The following is a 19505-nucleotide window of genomic DNA, read 5'->3' as shown; positions in this document are numbered from 1 at the left end:
TTACCCTTGATGAATTAAAGAATCAAAATGTAGCTTGTTTTGATTCTAAAGAATTTGAAAAGTGGATATGGCACAAGAGATTGGGTCATGCTAGTATGTTTCAAATAAACAAGCTTGTCAAGAAAGGATTAGTAAGAGGTATTTCTTTGATAAGGTTTGACAAAGACATCACTTGTGATGCTTGTCAAATGGGAAAATAAACAAAGAGTTAATTTAAATCAAAGGAAGACATCTCTACTAAAAGACCACTTGAATTACTGCATATTGATTTATTTGGTCCAATAAGAACTCAAAGCTTAGGTGGTAAACATTATGGTTTAGTAATTTTGGATGACTACTCTAGGTTTGGTTGAGTTTTATTTCTTGCACACAAAAATGAAGCAATTTCGGCCTTTGAAATTTTTAGCAAGAAAGTTCAAAATAAAAAGGATTTAAAGATATCTTCTATAAGAAGTGATCATGGAACTGAATTTGAAAACCAATTATTTGAATCCTTTTTGTGAGGAATTTGGAATATCTCACAACTTCTCTTGTACAAGGACACCACAACAAAATGGTGTCGTGGAAAAAAGAAATAGAAGTATTCAAGAAATGACAAGAGCCATGCTTTGTGAGAGTAATATTCCAAAATTCCTTTGGGCTGAAGCGGTTAACACAGCTTGCCACATTTTGAATAGAACCATCATAAGAAAATTTTTGAAGAAAACCCCTTATGAACTTTGGAAAGGTTACCCTCCAAACTTAAACTACTTGCATATCTTTGGATGCAAATGTTTTGTTCTTAATAACAAAGATAATTTGGAAAAATTTGAACCAAAGGTATATGAATGCTTATTTGTAGGTTACTCCACAAATAGTAAAGCATATAGAGTTTATCATCAAGATACAAGGATAATTGAGGAGTCCATACATGTTACATTTTGTGACACTAACTTGGTTCAAAGTGTTTTTGAAGATTGTGATGCAGGAAATCAGGTTTAAAAGGATGATGAAAAGGCACAAAATCATGAAAATGAGAATTCTGAACAAATTGAATCAGAAACTGCACCTGCTGAAAATTCTGCAAGAGACAATTCTATTTTTTCTCATAAATCTGGAGAAAATCCTGAAACCACCAGTTTTTTTAATCCCTTAGTGATTGAATCTGCCTCCAAGTCCTCTAGACCTCGTGAATGGAGATTCTTAAAGAATTATCCTGAGGAATTTGCCATTGGGGACGTCTCACATGGTGTCAGAACTCGTTCCTCCACTAGAAAAGCAAATGAAGAAATAAACATTGCTTTTCTCTCTCAATTGGAGTCTCAAAACGTCAAGGAAGCCCTTGATAACCCTTCTTGGGTAAAGGCAATGGAGGATGAGTGATGAGCGGATATTTTATACGCTTTTTGGGGGTATTTTCATATAGTTTTTAGTAGGATCTAGCTACTTTTTAGTATATTTTTATTAGTTTTTATGCAAAATTTATATTTCTAGACTTTACTATGAGTTTGTGTATTTTTCTGTGATTTCAGGTATTTTCTGGCTGAAATTGAGGGACCTGAGCAAAAATCTGATTCAGAGGCTGAAAAAGGACTGCAGATGCTGTTGGATTCTGACCTCCCTGCACTCGAAATGAATTTTCTGGAGCTACAGAAGCCTAATTGACACACTCTCAATTGCGTTGAAAATTAGACATTTAGGGCTTTCTAGAAATATATAATAGTCCATACTTTGCCCAAGTTTTGACGACACAAATTGGTGTTTAACGCCAAGTCTTTACCCTTTGGCGTTAAACGCCAGAAACAGGTTGCAAACCAGAGTTAAATGCCAGAAACAGGCTACAACCTGGCGTTTAACTTCAAATAAAGTCTCTACACATGGAAGCTTCAATGCTCAGCCCAAGCACACACCAAGTGGGCCCCGGAAGTGGATTTTTTCTGCACTATCTATCTTAGTTTACTCAATTCCTCTAAACCTAGGTCACTAGCTTAGTATAAAAACTACTTTTAGAGATTTATTTTGCATCTCATGACATTTTTACACTTTACATTGTATTTCTAACGGCATGAGTCTCTAAACTCCATGGTTGGGGGTGAGGAGCTCTGCTGTGTCTCGATGAATTAATGCAATTACTTATGTTTTCTATTCAATCACGCTTGTTTCTGTTCTAAGATACTCGCTCATATTTAACCGTGATGAATGTGATGATCTGTGACACTCATCACCATTCTCAACCTATGAACGCGTGCCTGACAACCACTTCCGTTCTACCTTAGATTGAGTGTGTATCTCTTTGGTTCCTGGTTCACGAGTTTGATTGCCTCTCCTGACAACAGAGCATTCAAATCTGTGAGATCAGAGTCTTCATGGTATAAGCTAGACTCAATTGGCAGCATTCCTGAAACCCGAAAAGTTTAAACCTTGTCTGTGGTATTCCGAGTAGGATCCAGGAAGGGATGACTGTGACGAACTTCAAACTCATGAATGCTGGGCGCAGTGACAGTGTGCAAAAGGATCAATGGATCCTATTCCAACATTAGTGAGAACCGACAGATGATTAGCCATGTACATGGACCCTTTTCACTGAGAGGACGATTGGTAGCCATTGACAACGGTGATCCACCAACATACAACTTGCCATGGAAGGAGACCTGCGTGCGTGAAGGAGAAGACAGTAGGAAAGCAGAGATTCAGAAGACAGAGCATCTCCAGAACCTCAACCTGTTCTCCATTACTGAATCACAAGTAACCTTTATTTCATGGTTATTTAGTTTTCATAAACAAAAGTAATTTTTATCATTAATCTCCTGACTAAGATTTACAAGGTAACCATAGATTGCTTCAAGTCGACAATCTCCGTGGGATCGACCCTTACTCACGTAAGGTATTACTTGGACGACCCAGTGCACTTGCTGGTTAGTTGTGCAGAGTTGTGAAAAGTATGAATCACAATTTTGTGCACCAATGAGCTTCATGAGTTTGAGAAGAACCTAGTTTGGACATTAGTTTCAAAGCCAAGTGGAAAGAAAATAACAGGAACCAAATGGATATTTCGGAACAAGCTTGGTGAAGATGGAAGCATTGCTAGAAATAAAGCTAGATTGGTGGCGCAAGGATACGACCAAGAAGAGGGAATAGATTTTGATGAATTCTTTGCCCTTGTTGCCCGAATGGAAGCCATAAGACTTCTTCTAGCCTATGCTGCTCATTGTGGTTTCAAAATATATCAAATGGATGTGAAATATACATTCTTGAATGGTGTGATAGATAGAGAAGTGTATGTGGCACAACCACCTGGTTTTGAAAATAAGAAATTTCTTAACCATGTTTTTAAACTATCTAAAGCTCTCTATGGTTTAAGACAAGCTCATAGAGCTTGGTATGAGAGACTTAGCTCTTTTCTTTTGAAAAATGCTTTTCAAAGAGGCACCATTGACACTACTCTATTTATCAAGAACTCTAATGATTCTTTCATTCTAGTCCAAATCTATGTTGATGACATTATTTTGGATCAGCCAATGAATCCCTTTGTACTGAATTTGAAAAACTCATGACAAGTGAATTTGACATGAGCATGATGGGTGAACTTAATTTTTTTCTTGGACTTCAAATTAAGCAAATTAAAAATGGTATTTTTATTCATCAAGAGAAGTATGTCAAGGAACTAGTTAAGAAATTTGGTATGAAAAATGCCAAACCCATGGGAACTCCCATGCACCCCAATTCAAAATTATAAAAGGGAGAAACTGAGAAAGATGTAGATGAGACTAGGTATAGAGTAATGATTGGCTCTCTTATGTACTTAACTTCCGCTAGACCTGATATTGTGCAAAGTGTTGGAATGTGTTTAAGATTTCAATCAAAACCAAAAGAGTCACATCTTTCAGCAATAAAGAGGTTCATTAGATATGTTCATGGCACATCTAATTTTGGTTTATGGTATCCTAAGATTGATGATTTTTCTGTAGTTGGTTATTGTGATGCAGATTTTGCTGGTGATAGAGTTGATAGAAGGAGCACATCAGGCATATGTTGTTTCATTGGAAAATCTCTAAATATTTGGTCAAGTAAGAAGCAATCCACAGTAGCTTTATCCACTGCAGAGGCTGAGTATATAGCTGCTTCTTCTTGTTGTTCTCAGCTTATGTGGTTAAAAACACAGCTTGCTGATTATAAACTAAATGCCAAAAATATTCCCTTGTTTTGTGACAATATGAGTGCCATTAATATTTCAAAGAATCCAGTTTTGCACTCTAGAACTAAACATATTGAAGTGAGATTTCACTCAATAAGAGAACATGTTCAAAAAGGGGATATTAGCATTCAATTTGTTAAATCAGAAGAGCAATTAGTTGATATTTTCACTAAACTACTCGCTGAAGACAGATTTTGCATGCTTAGGACTAGTCTAGGGATTTTAAGTCATGATTCATTGTTTGAAAATTGCTTATGTGTTTGTTGAAGTTTTTGTCTCATAGGTTGGGATGATACAATTCTGGGCTTATGAAGAACCATCTCTCTAAACGGCGTTCTCTGGGCTTTATTGCATGTGCTAAATCATTTAGGCCAACCTTAAAATTCAGATTTTGGGTGGTCCAAATGTGTTTCCTTAAAATAAACCACCTCTGGGCCCAAATGAGTGTTACATCATCCATGTGTTTTATTCTCTTTTATTTTATTCTTTTTGTCCTTTAGTCAAAAGTTTTCAAATTTAAAATTAATTTTTGTTTTAGTTTTTTTATAAATAAAATCAAATCAATTTTTCTTTGTGATGTCAAGTCTTTTCAGTGTCAAGTCACAGTGATGCAGTTGCATGGGTACAAGAAACCTCCTTTATGGCAGTTACTAAACCTCTCTCCTCATAAATCATACCACTAACCCTTCGGTTCCTTCCCCACTACCATCAGTGCATCTCTTCCTTCAAAACCAGGGTTAAAATCAAAATGAGGAAGAAAGATGTTCATCAAAAACCTCCACGAGAAAACCTTCTCATATTCCCTTCGAAGCCAAAACCTTCTACTCGCTCCAGAGATCAAACGTTCACACCCTCACCTTCTCCTCCTACATCTCCTCCTCGCACTAACCTTATGGCGTGGACTAAGACCACACCAAGATATCTTTCCTCTGCCAACCCGACACCACCACCAAAGGAGCCTCCTTCAAAACCCAGTTCTTCGAAACCCAGTTCATTAAAAGGCAAACGCCCTGCTGCTGCTGAAGAACCTATCCCTGAGTCAACTCAACCTAAGCCTAGGTCTATTCCTACTCGTCCTCAAAGAGGTAAACTACGTATCTCTCTCAAATCTGTTAAGGAACCAGATATTGATCCCTTTGCACAAAAATCACACTTCATGGCCTCCCACTCAAACTATAACCCTCACAGATTTTGGTCTGCCATGAATAATGATTTTTATGAAGGAGTTATTCAGTACCGTACCCTGTGTCCCTCTTTTCTTGTTGATTTACCAAATCTGAAAAAGAAAGGTTTTTTTTTGTTGAAAATTTGGAATTTCTAGACTGGAATCATCTTTTTAACATTAAAAAGCCCATGTACCCCCTTTTAGTCAAAGAGTTTTATGCCAATATGACTTACCATAAGAATAGTATTCATTCTTATGTCAAAGGCCGAGACATTGTGTTAAACAATGAAACTATCAGTGATTTCTTAAAATACACTGATGTTGGGGCATGTGCCTATGCATCAGGTAAGTGGGAAGAAGGAGTTGGTATCTTTTTCAATGATGCTCTGGCTTATGTATATGAACACGTTTCTTTGATTGATGGCATCGCACCCACTCACAAGGCTCTGGGTTATAATCGTGCTTAGTTGCAGCGTATAGTGAATCATATCATACTTTCTCAAAGTGGTTCATATCAAAGGATATCTTACACTGACACTTTTATTTTTTATGGGATCCTCACTAAAACAGAAATCTCCTTTGCTTATTTAATGGTAAGATATATGTTTGATTCTGTTAGAAGTTAGAAAGATAAAGCCCTTCCCTATGGCATGTTCTTAACTTGTATCTTTAAACACTTTAGTGTTGATTTGTCTAATGAGTCATATGAGAATAGACACTCTTATCTAAAGGGAGGTGATTCAGTGAAACAGCAGAAAAAAAAGGGACTTACTCGTTCTGAGAGGGTGGTTCTAGATGATGATGATGATGACTTTATTCCTGAGGAATCTCCTCTTCCTTCTATCGAGGGTACTTCAGTCTTAACTGGACAAAAATCTGCCTTATTTGGGGTTGTTAAGGACGTGATACAAGAATTTTTTTTCCAGTCAAACCATATGATTGCTATGAGCAAAGAACATAGGAAGCTATCAAGCAAGCATGAGAACTTCCTTAGAAAATCAAGAGATAGAATGGCTATTTTCATGAAGTTCATTGATAATCTCCAACAGGATGAAGATGCTGCCACTGATGCTGAAGAAGAAGCTGATTCTGAGGAGGATGGTTTAGATGCCTGAAATTGTCTCATGTTGTTGCTGCCTTGTGTTCACTTTTGTCTCATGAAATTGTTGTCTTTTACTTTTGAACTACTCTATGTTTTATTCTGGATGACTGTAATACTTTTAACAACTGTTGCACTTAGTTTTAATTACCTACTGGTTTTGGACTTTGCACTAACATTTTGTTGCAGGTGTTATCTCTTTCGTTCTACCCTTGATGACAAAAGGGAGAGTAGTAGCATAGAATATAGAATATTTAGAGTTTTGAATTTTTGCTGCTGCTGCGATTTCTTTTAGCATGTGAATTTGAAACTGCTTTAAATGATCTGCTACTGTTCTACCTTTGTTAGCCCTAATGCTCTGTTTTGGTTAAGGTTTAAGCTGGATATTTGTCACTATTGATGATTTGTTATGATTCAGTTTTGGGCTAATCAAAACCCCTCAGTCATGTTTCTTGGGATGTTAAAATTGTTTGAAACCTGTTACTGCTTGCTGCATCCATGGATAATATATAGCATTTTATTTATTGTGTTCAAATAAGTATAAGCATACAGGAAAAAAGAGAAGAGCATAAATTTAGGGGGAGCATCTCTTGAAAAGGAAAGGGAGAGCAACACAAAATCAAGTGACATCACTCAAAGGGAAGTTCCTTAACTTTATTCAAATTCAATTCCTTTTGATTAATTTTTCTTTAATTATGTTTGTCATCAAGGGAGAGATTGTTGAGTTAAGAAATTAACTAACATAATGGATGATGACAAACATTAATTTTATTGGGCTAATTACCTAATTAGTTTTGATGATTTTGCTTAAAGTGTTGCAGGCCAAAATTCACCCTTGCAGCAGGCCAAAATAATTGAAATAAAAATCAGAAACCTCAAAGTGTGCAACATTCACAAAAGCGCCCAAATTAATTTAGAACAAAGAAATCAAATGGCTAAATGGACAAAGCCAACCCAAGCCCGAATTGATCCCTCATGCCAATCTCTCCAAAGTGCTTCCACCGAAAGCAATGTTCCTTTTTCATTTTCGGTTAGAACTCAGAGAAGAGAGAGAAAGCTTAGTTCCTAAGTTATTCACCAAAGAAGAAAGACAGAGAAGGGTTAAGCAAAAAGGGGTTAAGGTCTAATCACCCAAATCATACCATATGAAGCTAAATCAGAGGCTAATGATGATTCATTTCCTTTTACATGCATCTTACTTTCTTCCCTCCTTCTCAAACTCTCTGTTACTTCATTTTGAGATATATGAAAAAGTGATGTCTGAGACACACTGCTATGAATCAAAGGCCAAGATTTTTTCTTGGGAACCAAGTAGTATCTCAAAGACTCAGATGTGGGATTGCCATTGAAAACTTTTTTTCTTTGTTGTTCTGAGTCTTTCGGTCAAGAGAAAGAGATCTGTTTCAAAATTCTATATTGGAGATTAATGGAAGAAATTGAACGACTAAGTTGGTGAAGCACAAAGCTCGAGGGTTGACTTGGAAGAGAGCATCTCAATAACATACAGGGAGATACAAAAAGAAAAAAAATTGTTTCTGATGAAGCAAGGAGAGAGAACCAGGGTTTGAAGTTCATGTTACGAGAAGTCTTCTCTGTGAGAGTTTATCAACTTGGACAGTGCTTTCTATCAAAGGAACATTCCGCCAGAATGAGGAGGGAAATCAGAGTTAAGCAAATCTGGTTCATCGCATAGCAATAGAGGTTGTTGAAGCATCAATCTCCTTCATGTTTTACAGATTGTAATTTCATTTTCAATGTATATCTCTCTGTAATTTTTTGAGTGGTAAAAGGCTGAAAGAGAGAGCTTAAGAAAAAGCCAAAGAGTGAAAGAGGCTGAGTGATTTCTTACGGCTAGGACTTTGAGATCCTTTTTTAGTACTGATTTTGACTTTTCTGGCGTGTCCTTTCCAGTGATGATGTTTACGATTATGGTGGGTCGGTTTCCAGACTTTCTTGGGGTGCCTGTCGTATCGCCCTTTGGTTGTGTCCTTCGTATTCTGGTGATCTTTTTCTTTCAGCTCTCCTAGGTTCTCGGATGATTTTGGCGAACTCGGGGAGTTTGTCATCTCGGATGGCTTGTTCGAGGGCGTCCTTCAGGTTAAAGTAGTCTTGGGTTTTATGTTCGTATCCTTGGTGGTAATCACAGTATAGGCTTTTGTTGCCGCCTGTCCGTTCCTTCAGTTGTCATGCCTTCAAAAGGATGCCTCGTTTTGCTATTTGGTGGTAGATTGCTGTGATAGGAGTGGGTAGTGGGTGTAGTTCGTGAACTTCCTTACCCTGGGTGGTCAGTTGGGGGCAGCAGGTCTGGGGTGTTCTTTCGGGGTGTCTTTCGGTAGTAGGTTACTACGAGGTGCCATGTTGTCGTGCTATCATTTATTGGTGGCCATGACTTGGCTTACCTCTTTGTCATTTTTGTATTCTCTCGTGATGCTTTGGATTTCGTGCACGGTCCAGACTGGCTTGGTGGTGAGGCACTTTCGAAAGTCTTCATTCATGAGGCCATTGGTCAGACAAAGACTGGTCACTGAGTCCGTGAGTCCATCGACCGTTAGACACTCATCGTTGAACCTGTCGAGGTATTTTCTCGTAGATTCGTCTTGTCTTTGGGTGATTACGAGTAAACTGATTGGGTACTTTGCTTTGGTGATTCTGGTGGTGAACTAGGCCATAAACTTTTTGGAGACGTCGTCGAAAATGGCTATGGAACCGTTCGGGAGACCGTTGAACCATTTGATCGCAATGCCCGCTACGGTTACCAGAAAGGCCCTCCATCATATCGCATCGGCGGCTCCTTCCAGGTTCATCCTGGCCTCGAAGGCCGTTAGGTGTTCTTTGAGATCCTTGGTGCTATCATACTTCATGTCGATGGCTTTGTCAAAACCCTTAGGGAGTTTGGCTTTCAAGATTTTCTCGGTGAATGGGGTAGTTCCCATTATCACATGATCATTTCTTGTTCGCTTGGCCTCTTGATGGTGCCTTCAGTTATCCTCGTCGCATTGGCATTTCGGATCTCTAGATTCACTCCTATTGCACTGTTTCTCGTGTCGTTCATCGGGCGACCGGTCATTTATGGCCTCACGATGTGACCGGGTTCTAGAGGTTGCATGGCTTACGTGTTTGGGATGGTATCACTCCTTGGAAGTAACTCGGCTCTCGAGGTTTTGCACTCGAAGGCAGAACTTTTGGATTATCTGGATTTCTTTTTCTCCCAGGTCGTCGGGTGCTCAAGCTTCACTGGGCGGCCGATTGTCCTTCTTTGGTTGCCGTTAGACTAGGGTTGGTTGGCGGTGCACGATGCTTGTTATCCTCTCGTGGGTGGAAGGAATGCTATCCCAGAGCTTGGGTGTTGGGCTTCATGGATTTGAGTCGCGGTGATGGCTTGAGGATTGCTCCTCGAGATTCTTCGCCATGCCGTCACGATTTGGCAGTTCCCCACAGACGGCACCAATATACTAAAAGTCTCTGGTACAGGTTGTGAGATGGATCGGGAACTTGCTAATCGACGGTGTTGTCGGATTGTCTGATTAGAGTGACGGGGGGTGGGTACCTGCAAAGACACTCTGACACCCAAGTCAGAATGGATCTAAGAGTAATATGTGAGTGGAATAAATAATGTACCTGAGGGGGCCTCTGGCTCCCCTTTATATAGCTGGTGGTAGTTATCTCATTTTATCTTATCTGGCTAAGATAAGGGAGGTATTTGAATTCGAATGTTGGTTAGAGATTGGAAGGCCAATTTAGGCCATTAAAAGGAGGCCAAACCCCGGATAACCGGGTCGAATGCCGTTCTGGTGTGGGACACAAAAACCAGGTCCGTAACACATATAAGTATTATGATTATGATATGTAACAGTAAAAGATAGTTACTATATGATTATGGATTAAGTTTAAGAACTTGATATTTATTTGGAAAGTGAAAATGGAATGAGTTACCTTCTTACGAAAGAGTGTCATAGGTGTTGGTGGTGGTGGTATCCGTGGTGCAGAGGAAGTTACGGCGTTTGATAAGCTCCTCCTCCTCAAGACGATGGCGCTTAGCTCTAGCAGCAACCTTAATGTCGAACCTCTCACCGACGAGAAGGTCCCAGCAAAAGATCTAAGAGAGATTATTCATCATATCGTTGACTTCATCGGGTTTCATGTCAACAAGAGTCCTCAACGTGAACTCTAGCTCCGCCATCTTCCTCCCTTTAGTTTTTCTGCTCTAGATCAAAATAGTTTTTTGTGGTTTATTTCTCTTCTTTCGTGGTGACTTTTTTGTGGTGATAATAGTTCTTTTATATGGGTGTTATTATTTTGGTAGGATGGTTTTACAGGCCTGGAAGGAAGATCCTACGAGAAAAACTTGTTCATGGAAGTTTTTGCAAATTTGAAAAACATTAAGATTTATTCGAAGAATAAAAAAAAGATATCCTACTATAGCATAGTACATCTGTTAAATTTAGAAATGAAATATATTTTAATTCATTTATGTTTCTGCTTGTTAAGATTTTTTAAAATTGAATGTTGCGCTTCCTATCAGATATTGGTTTAACGTAGAGGATATTTATTTTTTTTAAAATATAAATCTTTTTTTTTGTGATCTATAAGTGTTGTTTGACATTTTTAAGAATAAAAATTTTATTTTCTCTAAAAGAAAAGGTTGCATACATTAACAAACTAGAATGATATTGGAAAAAGTGTAATAATAGTTTGTGTATTAAATATCAGTTTCAAGTGACTTTTATTAATATATAAAAATATACATTTTAAGATAAAAAAATGCTATGTTTAAAATTGAGTTTTACAACTCTTCGAAAACTTTACTAGAGTCTACACTCTACAGAACTTTATTATGCTTGTTTGCATGGGTCCGTATAAGCTACACGTTTTCCACTTGTGCAAAAACCCGCTTAAATAGCATTACAAGTTAAGTGATTAATTTACTAACGTGCCCTTGTTAATTCGAAATCCTAAAGACCTAGACCAACACATGTATGTAGGTTGGTTGTGTCCGTGAGGGGATCGTGTAAGCAATACACTATGAAAAATGTAAAATCATAAGGATCATGTAAGTTTGAGGACAATGAATTATAGAGAAGATACAAGATTATTAATCATGGTTGCGTTTGCTTAGAGAGATATAGACTGAAATATGGATATAATGGTATATATTTGTTGTTTATTTGTTGAGACACAAATTTTTTAAAAACATAATAGTAGACAAATACATACAAAATGCATGTTTTAGCGTTTTTTTTTAAATTGTGACACTGAGATACACTGTATAAAATACAAAATTTGACTCTTTTATCCTAACTATTTTTAAAATTACCCATTTTGTCTTATTTTTTTACTACTTTATGTTCCTCCCTTCTCCCTTTTTCCCTTCCCTCTTCTCTCTACCACTACTCTTCTCTCCTGTTTCTTCTATAGTTCTGAAAACCGAACTGAATTGGCCAATTCAATTGGGTTAACCAAAAACTAGCCACCAAGCCGGTCCGGTTAGGCCTATAAACCGTCTGGTAAAAATTGGTTACAGAACCAGTCGAATCGGCGGTTAACCAGTGAACTGACAAAACCGACAGATTTTTTGGAGGATTTCTGGTTTGAAAATAAACCCTCCAAAATTGTGCCATTTTATCTTTAGAAAAAAATGGGAAAACTGAAAACCATAAATCAATCCCTTTCATGTTTCATCCCCGTAACCCATCGTCACAAACTCATCTCCTCTCCTCTCTTCTCTGAAACTGAACCATAGAAGCCACTGCAGCCCCCAATCGTGCAGCCACCATAGCTCGCAGCCACTGCATCTCGCAGCCCCCACCGCGTCATTGTCATTGTCATCGCCGAGCCCGCCTTCTCTGTGTTCGCCGGTGTCGTGTCCTCTGTCGTCGTAGTCACTCGCCTTCCTCCCCGTCGCTAGTAAGCACTGATTAGCCATCTCCTCGGCGTCTGCTTGTTGGTTTAGTGTTTATGCATTTAGCAATTGATTTTGATAACACTTGTTATTTGTTAGTAATTGATTTGCTGATTAGCTGAATTTTCTGAGGTTATTGTTTGTTGGTTTAGTAATTGTTTACCGAAGTTATTGATTTATTTGTTATTTCTGGTTTTCTGTTCATGATTTTTTTGCTGAGGACATTGTTTGCTGGGTTAGTAATTGTTTGTTGAGGTTATTGATTTTTGCTGGTTTTGTAATTGTTTGTTGATGTTATTGATTTATTTCTTATTTCTGTTCATGATTTTTCTGCTGAGGTTATTGTTTACTGGTTTAGTAATTATTTGCTGAGGTTATTGATTTATTTGTTATTTCTGTTCATGATTTTTTTGCTGAGGTTATTGATTTATTTGTTATTTCTGTTCATAATTCTTTTCACAGATAAAACAATCACAAAGTAATCCATAGTCACAAGACAATGCTGTTCAAGAATCCTAAACTGGTTCTTCTAGAGGTAAATCTGATCCAGCTTGGCAATATTTTATAGTGAAGTATAAAAAAAATAACAAGACTCAATATACATGTATTTTCTGCTTGAATACTTACAATGGAGGGGGATATATAGAATGAAATATCACCTAGCAAAAATTCCTGGATAAATTAAAATTTGTAACAAAGTAACTGAAGATGTTGAACTTCAATTCAAAAGGCTCTTGGAGGAAAACAAAAAAATAAGGCCGAAAAAAGAAAATTTGCAAGTGATTGTTATGATGTAGAAATACATGCGCAAGAAGAGTCTGAATTGCCTAATCTTGTACAACCTCCAACTCCTGCAACAATGGGAGACAAAGAAAAGAGAAGAGCTATTGCTGCTACTCCAATTGGAAGTTATTTTAAGGGAAGGACTACGCTAGGCTCTCAACCAACTTTGAAAAGTGTCTTGGCCAGTAAACAAGTTGTGCACAAGGTTAAGTTGGGGCTTGTAAAATGGATCATTGATGCACGTATTCTATTCAATGCAATTCAATCACCTTACTTTCAACCTGCTTTGGACGGTATTGCTACAATTGGACCTAATTTCAAGGGACCGTCATATGGTGAAATGAGAGTTCATTTGTTGGCCGATCTTAAGAAAGAGTGTCAGTTGCTCGTTGAAAGCTATACGAGCTCATGGAAAAGCACTGGTTGTACACTGATGGCAGATGGCTGGACTGATCAAACGCAATGCATGTTAATTAATTTCTAGTTTATCGTCCTGCTGGTATGTCATTTGTTAAGTCTGTTGATGCTTCTGATATGATAAAAACTACCGATACCTTGTTTAAATTGTTTGCTGAGGTTATTGAGTGGGTTGAGTCTAGTAACATTGTGCATGTGGTTACTGATAATATTGCGAATTATGTATCTGCTGGAAAACTCATTCATAAAAAGTATCTAAACATTTTTTGGTCTTCTTGTGTCATTCATTGCATCGATCTTATTTTGAAAGACATAACAAGTATTCCTCACATAGCTGACCTTGCCTCTCGTGCTTCAAAAGTGACTATATTTGTTTACAATCATATGATTTTCTTGTCATGGCTTAGAAAAAGACCAAGTTGGAAAGAAATTATTCGACCAGGAGTTACACGTTTTGCCACTGTTTTCATTACTTTAAAAAGTATATATGATCATAAAGAAGATTTGCAAACATTGATGGTGGACAAATATTACACTTCTCATAAATTATCCAAGAGTGCCAATGGGAAGATGGTTAGCTCAATTATCTTGGATAGTAAGTTTTGGCAAGAATTTTTACTACTGTGAAAATTGTTGATCCTCTTATTAAGTTATTGAGGGTTGTTGATGCTGATGAGAAACCTTCTCAGAGATATGTGTATGAAGGTGATAAACCACTATTTTATGGTTTATCTTGTGCTTAATTGAGTGGTTTTTATTAAGTTTCTTCGCACTTATTCATACAATTTGCATGATTTTATAATCCCTTCCCGATTTTGTTCTATGGTTGAAAACTTGCTTCCTAAGCCTTTAAATTGTGTATTTTAATTCCCCTTATACCATTTGATGCCGTGATCTGTGTGTTAAGTATTTTCAGGCTTTATAGGGCAGGAATGGCTTAGAGGATGGAAAGGAAGCTTGCAAAAATGGAAGGAACACAAGAAACTAAGGAGACAATGAGCGAGAAGCGACGTGCACGCATGGCTCACGCGTGCGCGTGATTTGGAGATTTTCATGGCGACGCGTGCGTGCACCTGATGCGTACGCATGAGAAGCGAGATTGCACAGTGACACGTGCGTGTACCTGACGCGTACGCGTGACACACAAAGATGACCATTGATGCGTAGGCATGACTGACGCGTACGCGTGACATGCGCCATGTGCAGAAAACACAGAAGACGCTGGGGGCGATTTTGGGCTGAGTTTAGACCCAGTTTTTGGCCCAGAAACACAGACTAGAGCTAGGGGACAAGCAGAGACTCAATAGACATTCTCCTTCACATAGTTTTTAGTTTTAGTTTTGAATCTTAGAGAGAGAATACCACTTCCTCTAGGGATTCTTCACATTCATAGTTTTAGGATTTTTTGCTTTTGATTTGGATATTGAGAAGAGTTACTAGCTCCGTTGAAGTTTCTATTATTCTAGTTTGTTTTCTTATTCCCTTACTCTTTCAATTACTCATTAACCCTGTTCAGATAAGTATGTTAATGGTTTTGGAATTTATTAATGCAAAGAACTCTTTTTACCTTTAATTAATTTTCAGTTATTATTTTATTTAATTTATCATCTCTTCTTTTATTCCCTTTTTATCGTTTATGAAAATGGCATTCATATCAATGGAGTAGACTCCCAACTTGACTTGGGAGTTAATTAAAAGGAGACCCTTGAGTTGGAATACTCAAGTGTTGATTTTAATTGGAATTTGTTGGTCAATTCTCTAGTCACTAACGCTAATCCTTCCATAAGGAGAGGATTAGAACTTGTGAATAAGAGTTAGCTCAATTACTTGACTTTTCTTTATTCGGTAAGGGTTAACTAAGTAAAAACAACAACCTCTTACTATCACATTTGAGAAAGTCCAACAAGGATAGAACTTTCGATTAATCTTCTCTCCGTCAAGGCTTTTATTTTAATTATATAAATTCTCTCATTAATTTTCATTGCTTTTATTTATAATCATTTATTTTTCTGTTCTCCAACTTTAAAAATTCTCAGAAAATTCCTGACTAATAAAATAGCACTCTTTTGTCAACTCGTTGGAAGACGACTTGGGATATTTACTCCCAGTATTTTTATTCTTAACTTGTGACAACCCTTTTAAATTGATAAGCAGAATTTTCGTTGGTTAAGAACTGTACTTGCAACGCTGTTCTTAATATAAATTCTTAATCGGCAATTTTACGCACGTCAATTTTTGGCGCCGTTGCCGGGGAGTTGCAATAGTGTGCTAAATTATTGGTTGGTGTAAATATTTTTTATTTTATGTATTTGCATATTTTATTACCATGAGCTATATGTTTCTTTCATTGAATGACGAGTTCATTGCCTGATCCGAGCTTAGCCGCGTTTGATCCTGAAATTGAAAGAACTATTTCACGTATTAGGCAAGCTCAGTGTCAGTTAGCCTCTGAGGGTGGTGAAGTGGTTACTACCAATCCACCAGTCTCTTTTGAAGGCGAATTTGAAGCGCCATCTGAGGAAGAAATAAGCTCATCTTCTACTGATTTTATTGATTTACGTGCAGGTAATATGGCAGAGCCCAGAAGGATTACTCTCCAGGAGGCAGGAGCTCTAGACTTTACACTGCAACCGTATCAAGCGCATCACCCAAATCTGGCTGCAGATTTTGAACTGAAGACTGCGCTAATCAACTTACTACCCAAGTTTCATGGCTTACCTGCTCAAGAGCCTACCAAGCACCTCAGAGATTTTCAGACAGCCTGCTCAATTACTAGGCGTCATGGTGCAGATGAGACTATAATTTGGCTATATGCCTTCCCGTTCTCTCTTGAGGGAAAGGCAAGGGAGTGGTTCTACACTCAACCTGAAGAAGTTGTTACTAATTGGGATCTGCTCAGAAGGGAGTTCCTGGAAAAAATACTTTCCAGCTGAAGTTACAGACAGACTGAGGAAAAAAATTTCCTGCATTATCCAAGGTGAATCAGAGACTCTTTATGAGTATTGGGAATGCTTCAGGAATCTCCTAGTCTCATGTCCCCACCACAAGATTGACCAGATGGTGTTGATTAGCTACTTTACACAAGGCATGAAGCCTCAGGATAAGACTACATTAGATGCCGCGAGTAATGGTTCTCTGAAGAAGTACAAGACGGCGACAGAAGCTTGGCAACTGATCACCGATCTAGCTGAGTCAACCCAAAATGTCAGGCACAGGAACAACCATCCCAAGGCTATTGCGGAGGTTTCCTCTAGTAGTGAGACTGCTACTCTCACACAGACTCTGGAAGAGATGACCAACATACTGAAGCAGCTACAGCTAAATCAACAACAACCTTAGCCTCCCCCACAACAACAGTGTCAACAGTTGGTTCCTCAGAGAGTGTGCGAAATATGTGCCTATTATACTCATTACACTGATGAGTGTCCGCAGCTCCAACAAGAAGACAACACCTTGGCAGCTACTCATAATTTCTATGACCATCCTTATCAAGGATAATATCAACAAGGCGGTAATTATAACCAATGTGGGAACTACAATCAAGGTTGGCAAGATAACTCTAACCAAGGCTGGAGAGACAATTCCAACCAGGGGTGGAGAGATAATTCCAACCAAGGATGGAGGGACAACTACAACCGAGGAGGCATGGACAACAGTAAAAATCAGAGGTGGAACGACAATAACAACAACAGACAGTAGAACTAAAACCAGCCTTATAGAGCACTGATAAGCGGATAATTTATACACTTTTTGGCATTGCTTTTAGGTAGTTTTTAATATGTTTTAGTCACTTTTTATTATATTTTTATTAGTTTTTAAATAAAAATCACATTTCTGAACTTTACTATGAGTTTGTGTATTTTTCTATGATTTCAGGTATTTTCTGGCTGAAATTGAGGGACCTGAGCAAAAATCTGATTCAGAGGATGAAAAAGGACTACAGATGCTGTTGGATTCTGATCTCCCTGCACTCAAAGTGGATTTTCTGGAGCTACAGAAGCCCAATTAGAGCGCTCTTAATTGCGTTGGAAAGTAGACATCCTGGGCTTTTCATCAATATATAATAGTTTATACTTTGCCCGAGATTTGATGGCCCAAATTGGCGTTCCAAATCAGCATAAAAATTTTGGCGTCAAAACACCAGAACTGGCATAAAAGCTAGAGTTAAACGCCCAAACTGGCACCAAAGCTAGCGTTTAACTCCAAGAAAAGTCTCTACATGTGAAAGCTTCAATTCTCAACCCAAGCACACACCAAGCGGGCCCAGAAGTGGATTTCTGCATCATTTACTCATTTCTGTAAATCCTAGGCTACTAGTTCTCTATAAATAAGACCTTTCGCTATTGTATTTTCATCTATCAATCTTGGAATCTTTAGTTCATCTTTTGATCTCTTGATCACGTTTTGGGGACTGGCCTCATGGCCATGCCTAAACCTTTTGTTCTTATGTATTTTCAACGGTGGAGTTTCTACACCCCATAGATTAAGGTGTGGAGCTCTGCTGTTCCTCATGAATTAATGCAAAGTACTATTGTTTTTCTATTCAACTCAAGCCTATTTCTTCTCCAAGATATTCATTCGCACTCAAGAACATGATGAATGTGATGATTATGTGACACTCATCACCATTCTCACCTATGGACGTGTGCCTGACAACCACTTCCGTTCTACATGCAAATAAGCTTGAATGTGTATCTCTTGGGTTTCTAATCTAAGATTGGAGCCTTCGTGGTATAGGCTAGAATTATTGGCGGCCATTCCTGAGATCCGGAAAGTCTAAACCTTATCTGTGGTATTCCGAGTAGGATCTGGTAAGGGATGACTGTGACGAGCTTCAAACTCGCGAGTGTTAGGCATAGTAACAGACGCAAAAGGATCAATGGATCCTATTCCAATATGATCGAGAACCAACAGCTGATTAGCCGTGCGGTGACAACGCATTTGGACCATTTTCACTGAGAGGACGGGATGTAGCCATTGACAACGGTGATACCCAATATAAAGCTTGCCATGGAAAGGAGTATCAATGATTGGATGAAGACAATAGGAAAATAGAGGTTCAGAAGGAACAAAGCATCTTCATACGCTTATCTGAAATTCTCACCAATGAATTACATAAGTATCTCTATCTTATTTTATGTTTTGTTCATATTTTAATTATCTTAAACTTCATAATCATTTGAATCTGCCTGACTGAGATTTACAAGATGACCATAGCTTGCTTCAAGTCGACAATCTCCGTGGGATCGACCCTTACTCACGTAAGGTTTATTACTTGGACGACCCAGTGCACTTGCTGGTTAGTTGTGCGGAGTTGTGACAAAGAGTTGAGATTACAATTGTGCGTACCAAGTTGTTGGTGCCATTGAAGATCACAATTTTGTGCACCAAGTTTTTGGCGCCGTTGCCGGGAATTGTTCGAGTTCGGACAACTGACGGTTCATCTTGTTGCTCAGATTAGGTGATTTTATTTTAATTTTAAGCTTTTTGTTTTTATTCTTCTTATTTTCGAAAAAATTTTCAAAAAAATAAATTATTCTATGACTTCAGAGTTTTAAGAATGAATTCTAGAGTTTCAGATGATGCTTTTATCATCACATAAGCTAATTGATTCCCATCAATTTGGCTATTGTATGTAATGCCCTGCTGAAGCTTGGCTAGCCATGTCTAATCTTTTTAGATTGAAGCTTTAGACTAACATTGCATGATTCCTAGAATTCTGATTAAAAATTTTGAGTTTAATTATTTTCTCTTTTTCAAAATAATTTTTAAAAAATACAAAAAAATTTATAAAATCATAAAAACAAAAAAATTTTATGTTTCTTGTTTGAATCCAGTGTCAATTTTAAGTTTGGTGTCCTACATGTTTTATTTAATTTCTTGCAATTTTCGAATATAAGCATTATGTTCTTCATTAATCTTCAAGTTACTCTTGATGGTTTCCTTGCTCTGATCTTTAATTTCTCTT

At 37.8% G+C, this 19505-nt stretch overlaps 1 protein-coding gene across 1 annotated transcript in view; it reads left to right on the top strand.

The window, feature by feature from the left end:
• The first annotated feature begins 13196 nt into the window (after positions 1–13196).
• The window catches only part of LOC140182176 (uncharacterized), a 29276-nt gene continuing 22967 nt past the window's right edge, over positions 13197–19505 (top strand). The window contains exons 1-2 of the mRNA XM_072228304.1: positions 13197–13497; positions 13605–14110. Coding sequence (XP_072084405.1) covers positions 13197–13497; positions 13605–14110 — 807 coding nt within the window. The remainder of the gene's footprint in view (positions 13498–13604; positions 14111–19505) is intronic.

This window comes from Arachis hypogaea, chromosome 19, assembly GCF_003086295.3.
Source record: "Arachis hypogaea cultivar Tifrunner chromosome 19, arahy.Tifrunner.gnm2.J5K5, whole genome shotgun sequence".
In the NCBI taxonomy this organism is placed as follows: Eukaryota; Viridiplantae; Streptophyta; class Magnoliopsida; order Fabales; family Fabaceae; genus Arachis; species Arachis hypogaea.
Note: the sequence above shows the minus strand (reverse complement) of the source record. Positions and strands in the feature narration are given on the sequence as shown.